Below are 19127 nucleotides of genomic sequence, written 5' to 3' on the forward strand. Positions count from 1 at the left end.
TGTAGTGATGTAAGGTGGCCAAAGACCAACAAGAGCTTTATAAATGAATAAAACCCAGAGATAGAGGACCAGCCAACCCTCACACACAGGTCACAGTGATATCTTCAACATCTACATCAAGTTGTTAAGTGCTCCGCTGTTTGTGCTACAGATGTAAAGCTGCACCAAACAATTTTAAAAAGCAAAGATAACTGTTTTAACATGTTCTCCCTCTCACTCATGACTCAGCAGAGAAAGGCCATACTTGCAAATAATGCTTGACCCATTAGCTCAAGATAATAAGGATCTTCAAATTATCAAATATTTCCACACATTATCAGGAGATAATGAGATAATTATCCCGATAATAAAACTTGTTTTCCCCCTTTATAATAACTTTGATAGTCAGAGATGAGCTGGCATTCACAACTGGGGATGTTGGGCACTAAGGATTGTTGCTAAGGAATGTTACTGCAACACATTTAATACCATTTTCTCTTGATGGTATCTGGTTATCTCGGGATAATGACTCACATGTATGTCTTCACCTGTTGACTGAAATATGTATTTATGTAAATGATAAAATATGACTTATGACTAAGTGAAGAGTTATAGTTATACCAAACTGGCACTGTTTACAGCAATATCTACTGTTATCTCAAGTTTCTAACATTAGCCATCTCAAGCTACTGGTCATAACAGACCCAGAGAGGAAACACTCAACTTTTGATTTTGATTTAATTCTTGGTTAAAGTCCTGAGGCTGAATTCCACAAGAGATAATTAAGGCCAAAACAGTTCATGGTTCTTCAGTGTTTGGTTACAGTCACCATGTGAGACACTGTAAGAGTTCTTTAATCAGGAAACGTTTACTCAGATAGTCAGAGGATGAAGCATTTACCCCTGTGGCCCATGAGATCTGCAAATAATTACTGAGTGTTCAAAGCCTCTGATAACTTGAGATTTTGAATTGGCTCCTCAGTTTATGTAGGCTATATGATGCAATGCCTGTGTCATGTTGAGCCTCAAACTTTTTCTAAATGTGTTCAGGTATATATCAAGATAACATATGGTATACAATGATGTATAATAATAATATATATATATTATATTATAGTTTGGTATATTTTCAGCGAGGACTGTGAGATGTCCTACCTGAGGAACTGAGGCTGCTACAAATCTCCCTCACTTTTCATTCATCTGTCTTTGTATTTTTTTCTTTTTTTTCTTATTTGTCATATTTATTTTGAATGCATTGTGTCTTGTTGATATTGGACGTCAGTATTTATTGTATTTATGTAATTGTTTGACTGTTTTCTTTTGAAAAGTGTTTCCTACAGGTTTTCACTTGTTCTGGTTCATCTCACTTCTGTAAATAAATTCTGTATACATGCCCTCGTAATTTATTATTGTTAGTCTTTTTATTATCACCATAATTAAAGTTTGTTTATATATATACTGTATATAGGCTATAAAATTTATAGATTATGAAATTATACATTTCTTAATAAGGCACATTTCTATTAGGGTGAATGCCTATCTTAAATAACAATGAAGTCAATTTCACTTCTGGTGAATTGTGGAAAATCTCTCCATATTAATTAATATACTATTGCTGTGAGGAAGTTGGAATTGTTATAAATGAGTAATAGGCCAAACATTGAATTTTAGCAATATTTATCATATATCTATGTTATTCAAATTCATCTGTTTTGATCTTTTGATTAGAACATTAGAATAATGCTAAAATTTGGAGCTGTTCTTGTATTTTGTGCACAATACAATTGTTAAATAAAGTTATTTTGATAAACAAACAAAAAAGGACGGAAGTGTGTCACGTGACCAGAGGCGTGTGTGACGTTTCTGAGAAAGATGGACGCTCCCGTAGCGGCAATGCTTCTTCAGTGAATCAGTTTATCTTTAGACTGGTGAAGAACATTTTTTGGGGAGAAAAAAACATTTAGTATTTTTCATTTTGAGCTCGGCTGAGTGTTAGAGCAGCGGCGGCGGTGATGAAGACTTTCTGCGGGAGAGCCAACCCGGCCACGGGCGCTCTGGACTGGGTGGAGGAGAGCGAGGAGTACGACTACCACCAGGAGATAGCCAGGTACTGTAGCAGCGACTAGTTACCACCAGGAGATAGCCAGGTACTGTAGCAGCAGCGACTACCACCAGGAGATAGCCAGGTACTGTAGCAGCGACTAGTTACCACCAGGAGATAGCCAGGTACTGTAGCAGCGACTAGTTACCACCAGGAGATAGCCAGTAGCAGCAGCAGCAGCAGCAGCAGCATGGAGAGGAGAGGAGAGGAGAGGAGAGGCAGCGCATAGTGGAGGGTTGTCGCCTGTCGGTGAACATTAGTTTGTGTCGGGGAGAGTGAAGTTCAGTACGAGCCTCGTTAACACTTAAGAAATAATCTGGCTCAGACCGTTGAAGAAGTTTCTAGAGCTGTGATGCACTGAAAGGAGTGTGTTAGTGTAGCTAAAGAACTAGCCAGAGAATTGTAGTAACATATTGATAAATCCCATATAATCGATACTCAATATCCTAAATTGATACTTTACCACACCACAATTAAATTTCACTACTATATATTTTAACAACTTTTTATCACTAATAATTACACTATTGCTGTTGTTATTATAATATAGTGTCAACTACATAATCAGAGTATTATCTTCGATATTAATTAAACATACATACATACATTTCACAGTTATATATTATTATTGTATTATTATATGTTATATAAGCTATGTGATAATAACAATCAAATGTTGGGGCACATTTTTCGAGCTGCACAATATAATCAAAGTCTCAATATGATCAGGTACAATATCCAATCCCCAGGAGCAATATGTTGATGAGGGTAAAATGTGTCACAACATTGTTGTTCATTGTCAGTAGTACTATCAGTGTTGTGTTGTCCCAGACAATAAATCATATTCTCCTCATGTAAAGGAAGGAATGTGTTTGTTTTGTACAAGACACAACAAAAATCACATCACATCATTTCAAATGTAACTGCAATCACAATGTCCTCAAAACCAGTTACAATTTCCTTTTTTTTCACAGTTTACTATCTTCTATTTATCTATATTCTGTTTCATAGTTTCATAGTATTATAAGCCATAGTTATTTGCAGTCATATTGGGATATTTTTTATATTTATTATTATTTTTTACATCACTCACAGCTACTATTGCTGTGTTTACAATCAGCAGCATCATCATGGTCATGACCTGCCTAGTGCCTATGTCATTCTTTTCTGTGTCTGCAGCATCTTGTGTGCTATATTACATTTAGACTTTGATCTGTGAGGATCAACTTCACCAAAGAACAGAGGAGGAGCCAGGAGGCACCAACACATCCTGCTTCTGTTTGGTCTGATCAGTGTGTTTATCTTTCAGGTCGTGTTATGCTGACATGCTGCACGATCATGACAGGGTGAGTGTTGGGAATTGCTGCATGAAAACCTATGGTTACAAGTATTTCTCTTTGTTTTAAGTGGCCATAACTGTATAGGGCACAACAACACAGGGCTGCAAGTCCACCACAGAGCGTTCCTCAGCTGACATCCACTCTCACTTTCAGAATGAGAAGTACTACCAGGGGATCCGGGCGGCCGTGGCCAGAGTGAAGGCTCGTGGGGAAAAGGTCATCATCCTGGACATTGGGACAGGAACAGGCCTCCTGTCCATGATGGCCCTTACTGCTGGAGCTGACTTCTGTTATGCTGTGGAGGTACATACATACATGTTAAGAAATTCTTAGATATTATTTAGTAATAAGACTGGTGTGATCTTGTACTGAACTGATCTCACATTAAACTAGCAGATGCTGTGATATCTTCTGTTATAGTGTATTTTTGTAAACTTTCTAAACACAACTGTATGATAATTGCATGTGTGGCTCAGAGTCCTAATTCCAAAAACGAATTTGAATTCAAAAACACTAATTTTACCAGTACAAGTAAAAGAGAGTATGCTATGCATCTGAATATCATTAACCTCGAAAGTGGCATGGTTGGACAAAGGAGCACCAACAGATATTATACAGGTTTTTTTTTATGTTTATTGATTCATTTAACTTTTCTTTTTTTTATTGTGCAATTTCAGTGATTGACAGACAACATATATGACATAAGACAGTAAGAATGAAGGGAGCAACATAGCCAGACAATATTTAATATATTTATTATATATAATATTTTAATAACCATAACCATCACCATAATAAATAATAATGGTGATGATAGTATGTCAATTTGTTATAATACTGTGTGTAGATATAAAAGAAACAAAATAACACATGCTGGAAACTGAATGTTTAGCATCAGAAGTATTATAAATGAACCTTCTATTCAACTACTTACGGCCAGTTGATTAATCAACTAATTTAACAATTTAGTAAGAAAACAAAACTTAATTTACAGAGCAGCACTTGAAGTCTGGTTTAAGGTACAAAACATAAAAACAGGAGAGAAAAAAGTAATTAAAAAAAAGATATAAATACAAAATAGTAAAACCAGTAAAGTTTGCACAGGGAGCAATCACACATCACATAAAGAGCATCACATGGTAACGTACATCGGAAACTAGTGAGTTTCCAGCAGTTCCCTAAAACGGTCAAACTGAGACAGGTGAAGGTTTGTCCCTCCCACTAATGGACTTACCCACTCAATCAGTCTGAAACACTCCCGTCCTCAGGTGTCCTCTCCTCTCTGTGTCTGCAGGTCTTTAAGCCCATGGCTGAAGCAGCGCAGCGCATCGTGGAGAAGAACGGCTTCGCTGACAAGGTCAAGATCATTAACAAACACTCTACTGATGTCACTGTGGGGCCAGGTCAGAGAGAAACAACACACACACACACACACACACACACACACACACACACACACACACACACACACACACACACACACACACACACACACACACACACACACACACACACACACACACACACACCTTGTTGTATCTCTGCAGTTGATATTTGTCTGATGGGGGCTTGTAAACATTGTTTGTCCTGGTGATTCATTCCAGATGGAGATATGGAAATGAAGGCCAACATCCTGATCACAGAGCTGTTTGATACGGAGCTGATAGGTGAAGGAGCTCTGCCCAGCTATGAACATGCTCATCAAAACCTGGTCCAGGTGTGTGTGTGTGTGTGATGGATGGTGACATCAAATCAGGATTGTGGCCTAGTGAAAACAATATCATATTGCCACAGCTTCTTCAAATTGACTCAAATTGAACTACCGGTAATAAGATTTTAAGATTACCTCATAAAACAGTTTGAGCCTTGCCAAGATGATATTTCTGTAATGCCTGGAGGGAACAGCACACAGCAATTGTGACAAAATTGACAAATTGTTCACCTTCTGTTCCTCCGGATAAAATGAGATGTAATCAGAGACTAGTATGGGAGGAGGAGGAGGAGTAGGCAGACACGGTGAAACTCATCTACCATCAGGGTTCCTACGCATGTATGGAAAGTATGAAAAAGTTTGGAATTTGATTTTATACATTTCCAGGTCTGTAAAAGTATGGAAAATGGAAACTATTGTATGGAAATATATTTATCTTAATACTTATCTGGGTTTGGTCTTATCTGAAGTTATTTGGGTTAATTATTTTGTATGTGCTATTTTTATACCTAGCTACAATCTCCAGGAAATGACTTGGTTACATAATGGCATACACATTCAGAATGAAATGAAAACAAATGATTAATTGCATGCTTTTTTTATATTATGCACATCTATTTACTCAAATATCACAAATAATTTGATTTTTTTTTACTGAGAAGTCTAGAAATTAGGGTCTGGAAAAAGTATGGAATCTGGAAATTTCCAATGTGTAGGAACCCTGTACCATGTTGTAACTGCTGGTCCTCCTCCCCCTGCAGGAGGGCTGTGAGGCCGTTCCTCATCGGGCCACTGTCTACGCGCAGCTGGTGGAGTCAGAGCTGCTGTGGAGCTGGGCTCAGCTGCAGCCACTGGCGCTGGACGGCGGCTCCCGTCTGGTCCCGCCGCCTGACGTGGGCCGCTGTGCCGGAGCTCATTCAGTCTGCGACATCCAGCTGAGCCAGGTGTCTCCAGACAGCTTCACCCCGCTGGGTCCTCTCTGCACCATGTTCAGGTGTGTTTTTGTTTATTCGTTTATTATACGGATCCCCATTAGCTGCGGTAAAGCCACAGCTATTCTTCCTGGGGTCCAACAGTATCAAATATACATTCAATAATACAAAAACAGAGACATTATATTTAAAAAAAATTAAAAACAAAGAAAATACAAAAAACAAGTGAGCAATATGCCTCACCTAACAAAACAAAATCAGAGTGAGCGTTTCCACTTTGTTACTGTGCTTTATCCATTTTTTTGTTAGTAAGTAAGTTTAGTAATACTAAACGAGTTCTCTCACACACATAATATAATAATACATTATTATATTTCTAATAACAATAAACAGTGAGTACAATAGTCTGTCTTTGACCAATAACCAGTTAAGTTTCTTGTGCATAGAGATGATATTTGTCCTGTAGAAGAGTTCAGAGGTGAAGATGTTCCTCTCAACATGTTTTTCCACCCCTGCTTTCTCACACACCCTCTACACCCCGTCTCTACCTTCCAGCGTGGATTTCAGTAAGCCGGTCAGCAGTGCCTTCCAGTCCCACTCCTCCCAGTTCGTGGCTCAGTCCGGCGGTCGAGCCCAGGTGATCCTGTCGTGGTGGGACCTGGACATGGATCCCAGTGGAAGCATTGTGTGCACCATGGCTCCCAGCTGGACATACCCACAGCCAAAGACGGCTCCAGTGAGTTACAGGACACAAAAAAAAAAGCCATGATGCTGGGATTCAGGCCGCGGTCCTCCCTTGTTAATGCTGTGCTGTTTTGTAGTGGAGGGACCACTGGATGCAGAGTGTTTACTTCCTGCCTGTGGAGAGCAGGGTGACGGAGGGAGAGGAGCTCAGCCTGACCGTCTGCCATGACGACTACAGTCTGTGGTACAGCCTGCAGTCCCACAGGTAACACAGCTCACAGACAACATGTATATGTGTACAAGTACTGGATGACTCAGTCAGTGACTCAGACACCAAAAATATTAATTCAGTTTTTTAAATTACAAATGAATCACGGACTACCTGATGATATCCATAACTGATCACCTCTATACATCAAGTTGACAGGTTTTGTATGTATTGAAAGAAAACTGGAAAAGTCATGGAAAATTAAGAACACCCCCAAAATTTTGGAAAAGTCATGGAATTTTTTTCTCAAAATAAAAAATATCTGGGGACAATATCTGACAATAATATGCTCAGCTGTCAGGCATTGTCCCCCCACCCCCACCCCCTCACTATAAAGTTTAGGCTAAATATAACAGATAGAAGGCTGGAAATCACAGGACATGTCTGTTCTGTTGATACAAGTCAGCAGTGTAAAGCTCAAGCATGTGGGCAATATCTGAAAGTACAGCTGTCAAGATGATGATTTTTTTCTCCATAGTTTTATTCCTATATGTCATGCACTAGGCTTGGGCGATAGGTAAAAAAATTCCAATCGGCCACCGTACCCCTTTAAATCGGCGGTTGACGATATATTCGGCCGTTATGACACGTGTGCAGAGCGCAGGTGATAGATAAATCATTTCAACAGAATTGCTGTGAATCTGTGAACGCGTACGTATAAAGGGCGGATTCAAGGCAGCAGATCAGTCACAACCATAGCACCAGACGCGTCAGAGAGAAGCGAGGTGAGCGCAGCGCACACCTTATGTCTCCTGTGAGGAAGAAAAAAAAAAAGAAGCCTGTGGTCCGACTCCGACCTGACCCGAGTTATTAAATGTTTACGTTTACCGTAGGCTATTTAAAAGTAATTTAATTGGTGCTGACTTGTAAATGAATGCTGCTCTGGATCCAAAGTATCCAAACAACAGAAACATTTTATTATATTAGACTATATATTTTCCATCTTTGCTGAGCATAAGATTTGTTCTAAATTAAATAAAAGCCTGTCCCATAGACGCGTGTCTCTATAAGACGGGTCCGCTCGGCGCACATACACACACATACACACACACACACACACACACACACACACTCACACACCCTCAAAAAAAAAAAAAAAAAAAAACTATTGGCAGAAGTCCGGGCCGTGAGAACCGGCAGCCTACCTTTCGTATGGATAATCAGCTTGATAATCCGTTGTTGTGATAGACACATGTGTTTTCATAACGTATCATAACGTGGATACAATCACCGCAACTCTGTCCGGAGCTTCGCAACTTTTATTTCAGTATCCTTGGTAACAGTAACCCCCGGTACAAGGATTTCAAAATAAGGGCACACTGAACATTACAGCCATAACGCTCTTCTAAAAATAATTCAGACTCGTCGGAAATCAGTGTGAATAACATACGTATTACATAGCTGCCAGATCCAATTTACGCATGCTTTGAATTGTGCTCCATGTAAATTAGAGTTGAATTCTGTGGAGCCAGACCATTAATTTGGCGAAATAAAATGCAAAAAAAATCGCCCAGACAATCGCCAAAAATTAAATCAACCGTGACGGACTCAGCCGGTGGTCGATTGGCGATACATTCGTCCTATCGCCCAAGCATTGACAGTGTAGAGATCATGTATACTCATGGAAACTTGCCGCCAAGTCATGGAAAAGTCATGGACATTTGTTGGCTAATGTGTGTTGTGATACATAATGGTTTGATAGGTAGTCTGCAATGGCTGCTGCCAAGTCATGTACATCATCAGTAGTGAATAATTCATAACCACCACTGCAAAGCTCTGCTCGTGGCCTTTTAGGCTGCAGTGGAAAATGTATCCAATCACATTTAATTGTTGGGTACACAGAGGAGCATTGAGGTGCCTTAACCTAAACATCAATACATCATACGACTCGATACAAGTGACATTTTTTGCTCAAGTACAAATTATTTCAATTTGCAAGATTTTCACTTTGAGTCCTGAATGGAAACCTGCTGTCGGACACACTAGTTGAGTCTAACTCTAAATCTAAATATTATGGATGATTATGGACTAATGCAAAAGACTGAGTCTGTGCTGCTTCAGTTACTGTAGTCACTATCAGATTTCATTGTCATGAAGTCTAAGTGCTGCTCCAGACGCTGTGTCAGCTGATCACACTGCAGAGCTATCTATAGTCATGAATGTGAGAACAGAGGAGAGAGACGCTGTCTGTCCCCTCGGCTAATGGACTGACTGTCTGTGTGTCCATGTTGCAGCCAGCAGGACTCGCAGACCGCAGCCCCTCCCTCTCGGCCGTGCTGCACCTGCCAGGCTCACCTGCTTTGGACTCGGCCTCGCTTCGGTGAGCTCAACGACAGACGGCGAACACAAAGTTACATCAGCGCGCTGCGAAGTGTAAGTCAAGTCCAGCGTCCGTCCAGACTGTTTGGTAATGAAGGAGTGGGTATTGTTCTCTCATCACCGGCTGTGTTGCCTTCAGGTTCTGAGAGAGGACAGCGTGTGTCTGGGCGTCAGCGATGGAAGTCTGCTCCCTGTGTTTGCCCGCATGCTCGGAGCTAAGAAGGTACTCTGCTGTGATCATGTGAGCTCATGCATTTACCAATCACCACAGTCAGACTCATGTTCATGGGTTGTTGTTTTTTATTCGTTCAGGTCTTTGGTTTGGAAAACTCCAGAATGTCCAGACAGGTTATTGAGCAGGTAAATGACGACCATTTAGAGCACCAGATGGTCTTTACTGTTTCTCCACATGAGAGCACGGCCTCCAGAGGCACGGGAAGAAGAGCTGATGCTACACATCTCTGTCTGTCTCTGCAGGTGTTGGAAGTCAACTTGATGAAAGGAGGCGTTGAGCTGCTGGAGATGAGGCCTGACCAGCTGACCAGTAATGACTTAGGAGGAGAACAGGTACCGTCAGAACAAGCCTACAGTGGTGGCACTTCCACCAGAGTGTCTTTGTGAAGTGGGGAAGTCCATGGCCTGCACATAGGCTTCAAAGCTGGTCAAACTAAATACACAGCTGTTAAGCTGTTGTTTAAAACTTCTCACTGTGCCTCCTGCAGTATCTAAGTCTAAACTGCAAACTTCCCTGCTTAGCTGTGCCTTCCAGTTATCTAGTTCCCTCGTCTTAATTTATTATTTCTTTTATTTGTATGACTTGCTGTGGTTTTGTGTTTTATTTTTATTGGACTAACTAATGTTTTATTATTAATAACCTTTAAAGGGACAACGAGGAGTTTCTATTTGGTTATAACTACGACGGTATGTGATCGTCTTCGAACCTCTGACTTTAATTCTTGATGAATGAAAACATGAGTCTGTCTTGTGCCGGTCAAAGAATTTCACGGTGCGCGGAGGCTCATAAATGTAGTGTGAAAATGCTTCGCTTTTCCAAAACTCCTCGTTGTCCCTTTAACTACTTGTTTTGATTTACTTGGTAATTGGTCTAAATTATTTTATTTTCTAAATAGATTTAATTCATATGCATCATTTATGGGTTTGTTTCAATTTCTCTATCATGTTTGATCTTCACTCTCACATGTTTTTTTGGGGGGGGTTTCGACCTCTTTGATAACTGAGGCATTGTGCAGCATGTAACACCTGAGACAGTTACTTCATCTGCCAATGAACCATATAGAGAAATAAAATACATTAAAACCTGTAGAATACCACAGAGATAAACTTAACATTGTATTAATTTTGCATTGTTTTTGAAACTATATCTACGTGTATCAAACCCACTGAGAACTTAGCTGGTGACTGAAGGCAGACGATAGAGACGCATTTTACATTTCACATTTGTCAGGTTTTCTCCAAAGTGGGTTAAAATATGAACTTGACTCGACAGAACAGCAGACATGTGAGTGTACGCTGTCTCGTAAACAGATCTCAGTCCTGATGGGTGAACCGTACTTCAGCACCAGCCTCTTACCCTGGCACTCCCTGTTCTTCTGGTACTGTCGGACCGCCCTGGCCGGACTGCTGCAGCCCGGCGCCGCCATCCTGCCCTGCTCTGCTACGCTGCACATGGTTGCTGTGGAGTTCCAGGTAAAACAGATGAGAATACTCTCACACACTTATATGTTTTCTGGTTATTTTCACAGTACTTTGCCCAGGTATGGATACAGCATGCTGTAGTGCATCCTTCACATTTTTTAGAATTTGGTCCAGTTTTTACGATCCAGAATGCACATTTATTATATGGGAATAGGTTCACATGTTATAACAGTAACAGAACAAATAAAGTAAGGAGGTGTTATGGTAAAGATAAATACTGCTGAATGACTGCTGCCTCTACCCTGTTGGTCAGGATCTGTGGAGGATCAGAGCACCATGTGGGACATGTGAGGGCTTTGACGTCACTCCCATGGATGAAATGGTCCAGGTAATGTTGACACAGGACGCAGCTTTTAAAGGGATAGTTCAACATTTTTGAAAATTGGCCCATCGCCATGATCCCCCTAGTAATAGCAGTAGGTTCGTTACCTTTAATTGTTGGTCCAAGCTGCTTTTAGATCGGGGGAGAAGAATACCGAGCGGCGCAGCTACACTACGGAGGCTAATGGAATTTCTTGGTTTTGCTCATCAAACTCAGCAAATACACAACCAAAAAACTCAAAAACGCTGTGGTGGACAAGTTGTGACTTGCACATTCACCACGCTATGAGATAATAGCGGAAAGTTGCGAGATGGAGTTGTTTTAGAGGCAAAGTCGGACTTTACACTCTAGACGGCTGCTCGGCGGAGTGATTTCAAAAGCGCCTGTTTACTGCAGATACGTCCGTATACTACGGCACTGGCTGAGGTGCGCACACTGTGTCCCTCCGACCAGTGGTTCACTGAAGAAAGTAGTTCCGAGTATTTGCTTCACTTCTCTTAACTTTCCGCTATTATCTCATAGCGTGGTAAATGTGCAGGTCACAACTTGTCCACCACAGCGTTTTTGAGTTTTTTGGTTGTGTATTTGCTGAGTTTGATGAGCAAAACCAAGAAATTCCATTAGCCTCCGTAGTGTAGCTGCGCCGCTCGGTATTCTTCTCCCCCGATCTAAAAGCAGCTTGGACCAACAATTAAAGGTAACGAACCTACTGCTATTACTAGGGGGATCATGGCGATGGGCCAATTTTCAAAAATGTTGAACTATCCCTTTAACATGTGTCAAATCTATCTATCTATCTATCTATCTATTTATCTATCTATCCCCTTCTCTATGTCTTTCTGTCTTTCTTTCTGTATTTCTTTCTGTCTACCCCATCTCTCTGTTTTCTTTCTTTCTCCCTTTATTTCTTTCTTTCTACACTCTGCATCTTTTGACTTTTTGCGTTCTTTCTTTCTACCCCTCTCTATTGCTATCTATGTATCTCTTTCTATCTATCTCTCCCCCTCTCTCTGTCTCTCTTCCTTTCTTTTTTTCTACCCCTTTCTCTGTCTTTTTACTTTTTTCTTTCTCTCTTTCTGTATTTCTTTCTCTCTACCCCGTCTCTCTGTCTTATTACTTCTTTCTTTTTCTTTCTTTCTTTTTTCTTTTCTTTCATTATTTCTTTATTTATACCCTCTTTGCATCTTTTTTCTTCTTGCTTTCTTTCTTTCTACCCCTCTCTATCGCTGTGTACCTCTTTCTATCTATCCATCCCCCTCTCTCTGTCTCTCTCTTTCTTTCTTTCTTTCTTTCTTTCTTTCTTTCTTTCTATCTTTCTTTTTTCTATCAACCCCTTTATCTCTGTCTTTTTTACTTCTTTCTTTCTCGCTTTCTTTTTACCCCTCTATCTGTCTCTCTCTCTCTTTCTATCTATCCACCCCCTTTCTTTCTTTTTTACAACTCCCCTCTCTCTGTCTCTTTCATTTGTTCTTTCTTTCTTTCTACCCCTCTCTCTCTCTGTCTCTTTCTTTCTTTCCTCAAACTCTTCAACTGTATTTCAACAGTTTCTTCTACCTTTTTAACATTTTCTTCAGCTCATTCAGCATTTCTTCAGCAATGGCATTCAGCTTCTTTCAGCATTCACACGCATTTCCTGCAGTTGTTGGCAGTTTTTACATCATCTGAGGTGTCCTTTATTGCTGTGTATCTCTGAATGTTGGTGGACACCACAGTAGCTACAGTAATGGTGTGGTTGTGGTTGTGAAACAGGCATGAGAAGGGGAGGGTAACAGGTGAAAAGCAAACATTACAATGAGTGAGGCAGAGCTGTTCATCCTGACGGGTAACTGAGTTTTTAAACCTGACTCATCTCATCTGTTCCTCCAGAAATCTCTGGATTTCCGTGAGTCCCGTGAGGCCGAGCCCCACCCTCTGTGGGAGTACCCGTGCCGCGCCCTGACCCAGTCCAGAGCCATCATGACCTTTGACTTCACTCAGTGTGTCCCTCAACAGCCAATCAGCAGTCAGGGCTCTCTGCCCTTAACACGGTACCGTCTCTTTCTTTAAGTTATAAAACCGATTCTTTTTGAGTTAAAATAATTTCCCCTCACACTCTCTTCAAATGTTTGTTTTAGGATTGGTCGTTGCCATGGTGTCGCGTTGTGGATGGAATACCACCTAACCAGTGACATAACTGTCAGTGCGGGTCTGATCGGACCAATCAGCGAGCAGGTATCAAAGCCTTTGTCTTCTGAACAAATTAAATATCTCTGCACCATGAGCTTTTCTTATTCACTTTGTTTCAGCTAATTGATTTGAGCAGTCTGAGCAGCAGCAGTTCGTTCTCGTCATTTCAGCTTCAGTCTGATCACTAAACTTTGGAAAATGATCGCATCCAAAATCATTTTTTCACTTGCCTCTCTGGGGTCGTTTTCAAAGACAAAAAAACTGTGCTTTTGTAATACTGTTTGTGGCCATAAGGGGGTGAAGTGCACCTTAACAGCACAGTGAGTACATGAGCAGCATATGCCGGGACTGTCAATGTCAATATTGTCTGTCAGACCTGATGACTGCTTTGTCCCGCCTCCTTCCACAGGGTGACTGTGAGTGGAGTCGACACAGGAAGCAGGGGGTGTATTTCTTCAGGTCGCCGTGGGAAAGCTCGGGCGATGGCAGAGCTGCAGTGTCTTACAACTTCACCTTTGAACCCAGTTTAGGAGACATTAAGATGGACTTCAACATCGAGTCTCAGTGATGTGGAGCAACCGCTGGCTGAAGGACAAACTCTGAACACTGCTTTTTACCTTATGTCACTGTTAGCTGCATATTCAACACCTGGGCTTCAGCCAGTGCTGAGTGACTTTGCCTTTATGATATTAATATCTGACAAATTGTAATGTAACCGGCTTAGTGTCATCAGAGTGGGAGGATGAATTATTTATGATTATATTGTGAGCATAAATGCATTTCATGCAAGTAATTCATATGAAGGGCTTCCTATAAACAGCTAGTGAAGTATTTACAATGCCACAACAATTAAAGAGCTGGATCCATCTCCTCAAAGGTGGATATCACTGTCTGGCTGAAGGACATTCAGTCAGGTAGAGACCTGAGGATGAGAAAGGTGCTTAACTTATACATTTTAGTCTTTACTGCAAACATTTGGAGAAGGTTGTGTACAAGAGGTGACTGACAAGTTACCCCGGTCACTGGTCTGGCAAAGCCAGATGTGTTGTTATTGAAATGTTAAATAAAGTTGTATATTGGTTTCCTGTGTCTGGTATATAAAGTGCAGTGAAGTTCCCATGAAGAGAGGTGGTCCTCTTGTTTAAAAGGCTGCAATGGAAAGTCTTTTTTGGTTCTGCAGGTTCCAAAGTGAGTGAAATGACCTCCTTGTTGTTGATTCGTTGTGTCTGTCAACTACACTGGAGGATGAACATCATTCTGCCAAAGCTGGAGACTGTTGTCTAACACGTCAGTCCAAAATGTATCTTAGACGTTGAGGAATGTAAAGGTGAGGTGACAGGTGGAGGTCTCAGCATATAAAGCACACCTTCACCAGACTTGTGCAGTAGATGAGTTGTCATGATCCCTGAAGAGGAAGGAAGTGTTTGGTTTAGGATACAGCTTTGTACTGATGAGCAGTGACCCCTCTGTCTAACAGCAGCATGACTACATCTCCTCACCTCACACCACTGACCCTGCTCACTCACGTCTGTCCAACATTTTTGCTCAGGGTCTGCTCGGATCTTTTGTACTTGCCGTAATGTTTCTCTACTCATTTATTCAGCTTTAATTTATCAGCTGTCTATATTGCTACTGACATTCATTGAAGTAAATGAGACGCTTACGAAAACCATAAGTCTGGCATTAGTTTATTTTATCAAAATAAAACAGCACAGCAACAGCACTAAGTGAACTTGTATCAGTTTGGATCCTTCTTCTGTGGACCTCTGGATGATGTAAGTCTTGGATTGTATATTGTTTCTACTTCAGTGATTGGATATAAATTGAACTAAATAATCATTACATATACATCTCAGTGCTTTCAGATGCTTCCCACCTGAATCCCACCATCATCATCTTCATAATTAAAGGCAGCAGGAGTAAAACTGCAATGACGGTGCACAAATCTGAAATGCACCGTCAGAGCTGCAATGCCAAACTCAAATTAAGAAACTCTATGACAGTATGACACTGCTGAGTCACTGACGAGACGTGTGCTGTCGTTTGAAACTGAACTCTTCAAACAGTGGACATCTCACTGCGAGACAGACAGACAGACAGACTCCCCATCGCATCAGCAGTGACATCCACTGAAACAGCAGCTCTTACACCAGACATTGTGTCAGAGGCCCTGATGTTTTCAGAGGCAACTCAGAATTGATGGGAAAGTAAGGAATGTAAATGTTTTGAAGCACAAGTGATAAATGTGTGAAATCTGTGGTTTCACGCGTCCGTTAGTGTCTTGTTGTCCAGAATGATCTTCTCTCCTGGTTTGAACGCTGGCATCCCCGTGTACGGACAGCTGGCACATCGGAACGCGTCACCAAGGTAACACTGCCATGAACAGATGATGAAAATCGTTTAAATCATCATCGTCATCATTACACTGGATTGCATCGTGGGAGAGGAAATAAATCAACATAAAAATGTACTCACACTTCCACAGGCAGATTTTGCAAGGTTTGGCTTTTGTTTTCCCTTACTCTCTGCATCCAACTCCTCAGCCAGACCACATGTGCTACACACACACAACAGACAGCATGAGGAACAAAGCAACACTGAGATGCTTTTCAAAGCACAGATCAATGTAGTGAGCTTCTTTTACAGTTGCTACCAAATGTACCCATGGCATGCTGTTGTCAGTGGATTAAAAACATGTGGCCTCACCAGCTCTTGCAGGCTTTCTTCTTCTTTCCCGCTCCGTCTCCACAGACGGGCGCCTTGAGTGAGGCCGGATCCGGCTTCTTCAAGTCATCTTCATCCAACAGTGCATCAGAGTCCACCAGATCCTGGAGACAGACCACGGGAAGGACAAGAAACATTTGGTGAACATGAGTAAGTACTTATTTCCCCTGAAGATATGCGTATAAGTACAAAATGGCATTTCATCATTTTAAAGATACAAGTCAATAACTCACCACATCATCATCATCAATGTCGTTGGCTGAGAGCGTCCACATTTTGACGGTGTTGGGATCCAGAGCAGGTTTCTCTGCTGCAGCCACAGATGTTAGCAAATATTAGCTCGTCATCACCCGAGTCAAATGTTTATACCAGGTCTAGACGGGGCCATTATGCTACACATTACTTTTTTTTTTTTCATAATCTGTCCAGTGCTTTCAGAAGTATATGACATGACAAACAAGTGCTTTAATCTTCTAACAGGTGCAGTGATCTCCTTGAACTGAACACGTGAATGAAAAATACACTTGTATGAACAGAAAAAAGAGAAAACCACATGCATGAACCCACCTGGCTTGGCTGTCTTTTTTCCAAATGACAGTTTAATCTGACTGGATGCTCCCACCTCATAGTTAGGTTTGGAGGCACACATGCGGACCCTGGACAGGGTGTTTCCTTGGTAACCAGTGGCTGTTCTGAGGGAGCCCAAGGCTTCAGGAGTGAGCTCTGATTTATTCATCTAGATAGAGAGGAGGCAAGAGGGTCAACAGGTCAAAAAGAGGACATTTGACATGGCATTTAATTGGTGAAGACATTTTTTTAATCAATATTAATATAAAATCTATATTAGATTTATACTCCTTTTACGGCCTTAAGTACAGAATTGTGTTTCTGCTTTAAAGGACTATTTCCTGTACTGGACACTAAGGTTTGATAAGTGTGCCAGTTTCCTGCAGCGAGCACAGAACTATTAAGCCATTTTTGTGGGAGTGTATTTTATCCTGCAGCTCTGAGTTGGATCCACTCTGACTCACCTCTGTCACCGACATGAAACCTGACAACTTCAGCGCTGACATCAGCTTCTCAGCAGTCCTCACACTCTGAGTCTCAGATCCTGCAACACAGAAAGAAATGAGCTCCAATACACTCATTGAGAACAAAAACGTTCGTGTAGCATTTCCAATTAACTTGGAGGTCTTGAGAGTCAAACGTCTCGTCTAACTCAGAGGCTTCAACTTCAAACATAATGTAAATAAATATTAAAGCAATGCGCATAAATAACCAGAACATTGTAGTCTTAATTTTACAAATCCATACACTGTGACCCAACATGGCATTTTTAGACTGAAAGGTGTTTCTCACCAGTAACTGGTTCATCCAAAATGAGCTTCCCACCAGGCTTGAGCACTCGGGCCATCTCAGCCAGAGTCTCTGAGCTGTGGACGAAGGAGCTGTCAGCCAGAGGGCAAGACATCACCCAGTCGAAGCTGGATGCTGAATGGGAGGCTGAGGGGAAGAGAAGAATGAATATGTTACTCCTGACTTTTGAGTCATGCCTTCTAATTTACATGGTTTACGTTTGTGGTGATAAAACACTTAGTATTACAGAGGGTTATTTACTGTCAGGCCAAAAGTCACTCACACAACAAAAGTCTCTCCATGTTCTCCACAGCAACTTTGCCATCTGCACCAACCCTGGCACCCAGTTCCTCTGCAAACGCCTTCAGAGCAGCTGGGGCTGACGGCAGTGTCCAAACAAACATCACCTTGTCTCCGGCTTTGATGCCAAGGTCGGCCATGATTCCTGGGGAGAGCAGAAGTTGATGTAATACTCGTTTCTAATGTCACTGTATCTCCATTGAGACCTTCTGATAACACCACCAGGCCTCAGAGAGCCAGTCACTATGAGTAATATGGTAGCAAGTACCAGTGTCATAAGAGGTAGAAAGGTAAACAACGGCATTACTGGATCCATCCAGACTGAACTCACAGTGACAGTAAAGGTCAAAGGTCAACAGCTTCACCTTCAACTTAGTTTGATGTTACTATTTGTCTTTTTCTCTTGAGCTGGATGACAATCACAACTGACAACTGACCAGACACCGAGTTTAACTACAATGCCCTTGAGTCTCCACACGTGTCTAACAAAGGACTGTGTTAGAGAAGAATTATCACTATTTAATGAGTGGACATCAAACTATAAATAGTCTTTTATAAACGGTGCACAAGCGCCTGTCGCAGTCACAGTCCTGTCCAATGACGAAAAACTAGCTGAGACATAATGACATATATAATATATCAAACCGCTGGTCGATAATGACAATAAAATAAGAATAAAAAAGAAAACTAGTTACCAGCTTACCACACAAACAAAACACTATTCTTAAGGTTTGAAGAATGATCTCGAAGGTTTCCTCTAAAAAAATGTTTCGAGTCAAAACAATGTAACACCAATATTTATCTGTAGCAGGTAACACATGAGGATAATGTATTCGCCTTTGAGCCATGAAGTGGTAAAAAACAGTTGAGTGGACTAATGAGCAGTTAACGGACTGACTTGGTGTTGACGACATACAAAGATTAGCTCCATGTTGCATCAAGCAGGCAGCGTGACGCAGAAAACACCGGTTTATATATCAAGTTAATTAGCTCGTTTTTAATACTGCGAGAGACCGGGACACGACGAGCCGTGAATAAAATGTGCTCATGTTCATGTCTGGTTGTTGCTGAAAGCTTTTAGAGACTAAGACAATCAAATAAAACACAATTTCAATCGCATGGACGCAGCGACCTACCTGCTAGCTTGGCGGCAGTTACCGTGTCAAGTTGGGTAATGTGTAGTGTGATGCGTTTCCGGTTTCAAATTTCA

The 19127-nt window shown here is 41.3% G+C and overlaps 2 protein-coding genes across 2 annotated transcripts; one reads left to right on the top strand and one right to left on the bottom strand.

The window, feature by feature from the left end:
- The first annotated feature begins 1842 nt into the window (after nucleotides 1–1842).
- On the top strand, nucleotides 1843–14588 carry prmt7 (protein arginine methyltransferase 7). The gene is made up of 17 exons (XM_083972981.1): nucleotides 1843–2085; nucleotides 3389–3425; nucleotides 3573–3722; nucleotides 4714–4822; nucleotides 5024–5136; nucleotides 5892–6124; nucleotides 6618–6798; nucleotides 6884–7011; nucleotides 9249–9387; nucleotides 9473–9556; nucleotides 9646–9693; nucleotides 9811–9900; nucleotides 10879–11040; nucleotides 11303–11377; nucleotides 13238–13398; nucleotides 13486–13582; nucleotides 13947–14588. The coding sequence occupies exons 1-17, from the start codon at nucleotides 1991–1993 to the stop codon at nucleotides 14103–14105; spliced, it is 2061 nt and encodes a 686-aa protein (XP_083829107.1). The 5' UTR covers nucleotides 1843–1990; the 3' UTR covers nucleotides 14106–14588.
- Nucleotides 14589–15208: 620 nt separating this feature from the next.
- ciapin1 (cytokine induced apoptosis inhibitor 1) lies at nucleotides 15209–19086 on the bottom strand. The gene is made up of 9 exons (XM_083973167.1): nucleotides 19054–19086; nucleotides 17901–18062; nucleotides 17621–17764; nucleotides 17293–17372; nucleotides 16829–16997; nucleotides 16495–16571; nucleotides 16244–16365; nucleotides 16013–16094; nucleotides 15209–15910 (listed from the first exon to the last, which is right to left on the bottom strand). The coding sequence occupies exons 2-9, from the start codon at nucleotides 18055–18057 to the stop codon at nucleotides 15800–15802; spliced, it is 942 nt and encodes a 313-aa protein (XP_083829293.1). The 5' UTR covers nucleotides 18058–18062; nucleotides 19054–19086; the 3' UTR covers nucleotides 15209–15799.
- Between the last annotated feature and the right edge of the window lie 41 nt (nucleotides 19087–19127).

The sequence above is a fragment of the Trachurus trachurus genome, assembly GCF_905171665.1.
Source record: "Trachurus trachurus genome assembly, chromosome: 6".
NCBI lineage: Eukaryota > Metazoa > Chordata > Actinopteri > Carangiformes > Carangidae > Trachurus > Trachurus trachurus.

Excerpts from the sequence above, each read along its gene's own strand:
- ciapin1 (XM_083973167.1), bottom strand. The coding sequence starts at position 18,057 with ATGGCCGACCTTGGCATCAAAGCCGGAGACAAGGTGATGTTTGTTTGG. Across the intron at positions 16,998-17,292 it reads GTTTCATGTCGGTGACAGAG|ATGAATAAATCAGAGCTCAC; the intron begins GTGAGTCAGAGT and ends CTCTCTATCTAG. Across the intron at positions 16,572-16,828 it reads AAAAAAGACAGCCAAGCCAG|CAGAGAAACCTGCTCTGGAT; the intron begins GTGGGTTCATGC and ends CTGTGGCTGCAG.
- prmt7 (XM_083972981.1), top strand. The coding sequence starts at position 1,991 with ATGAAGACTTTCTGCGGGAGAGCCAACCCGGCCACGGGCGCTCTGGAC. Across the intron at positions 6,799-6,883 it reads CACAGCCAAAGACGGCTCCA|TGGAGGGACCACTGGATGCA; the intron begins GTGAGTTACAGG and ends GCTGTTTTGTAG. Across the intron at positions 11,041-11,302 it reads TGGTTGCTGTGGAGTTCCAG|GATCTGTGGAGGATCAGAGC; the intron begins GTAAAACAGATG and ends CCTGTTGGTCAG.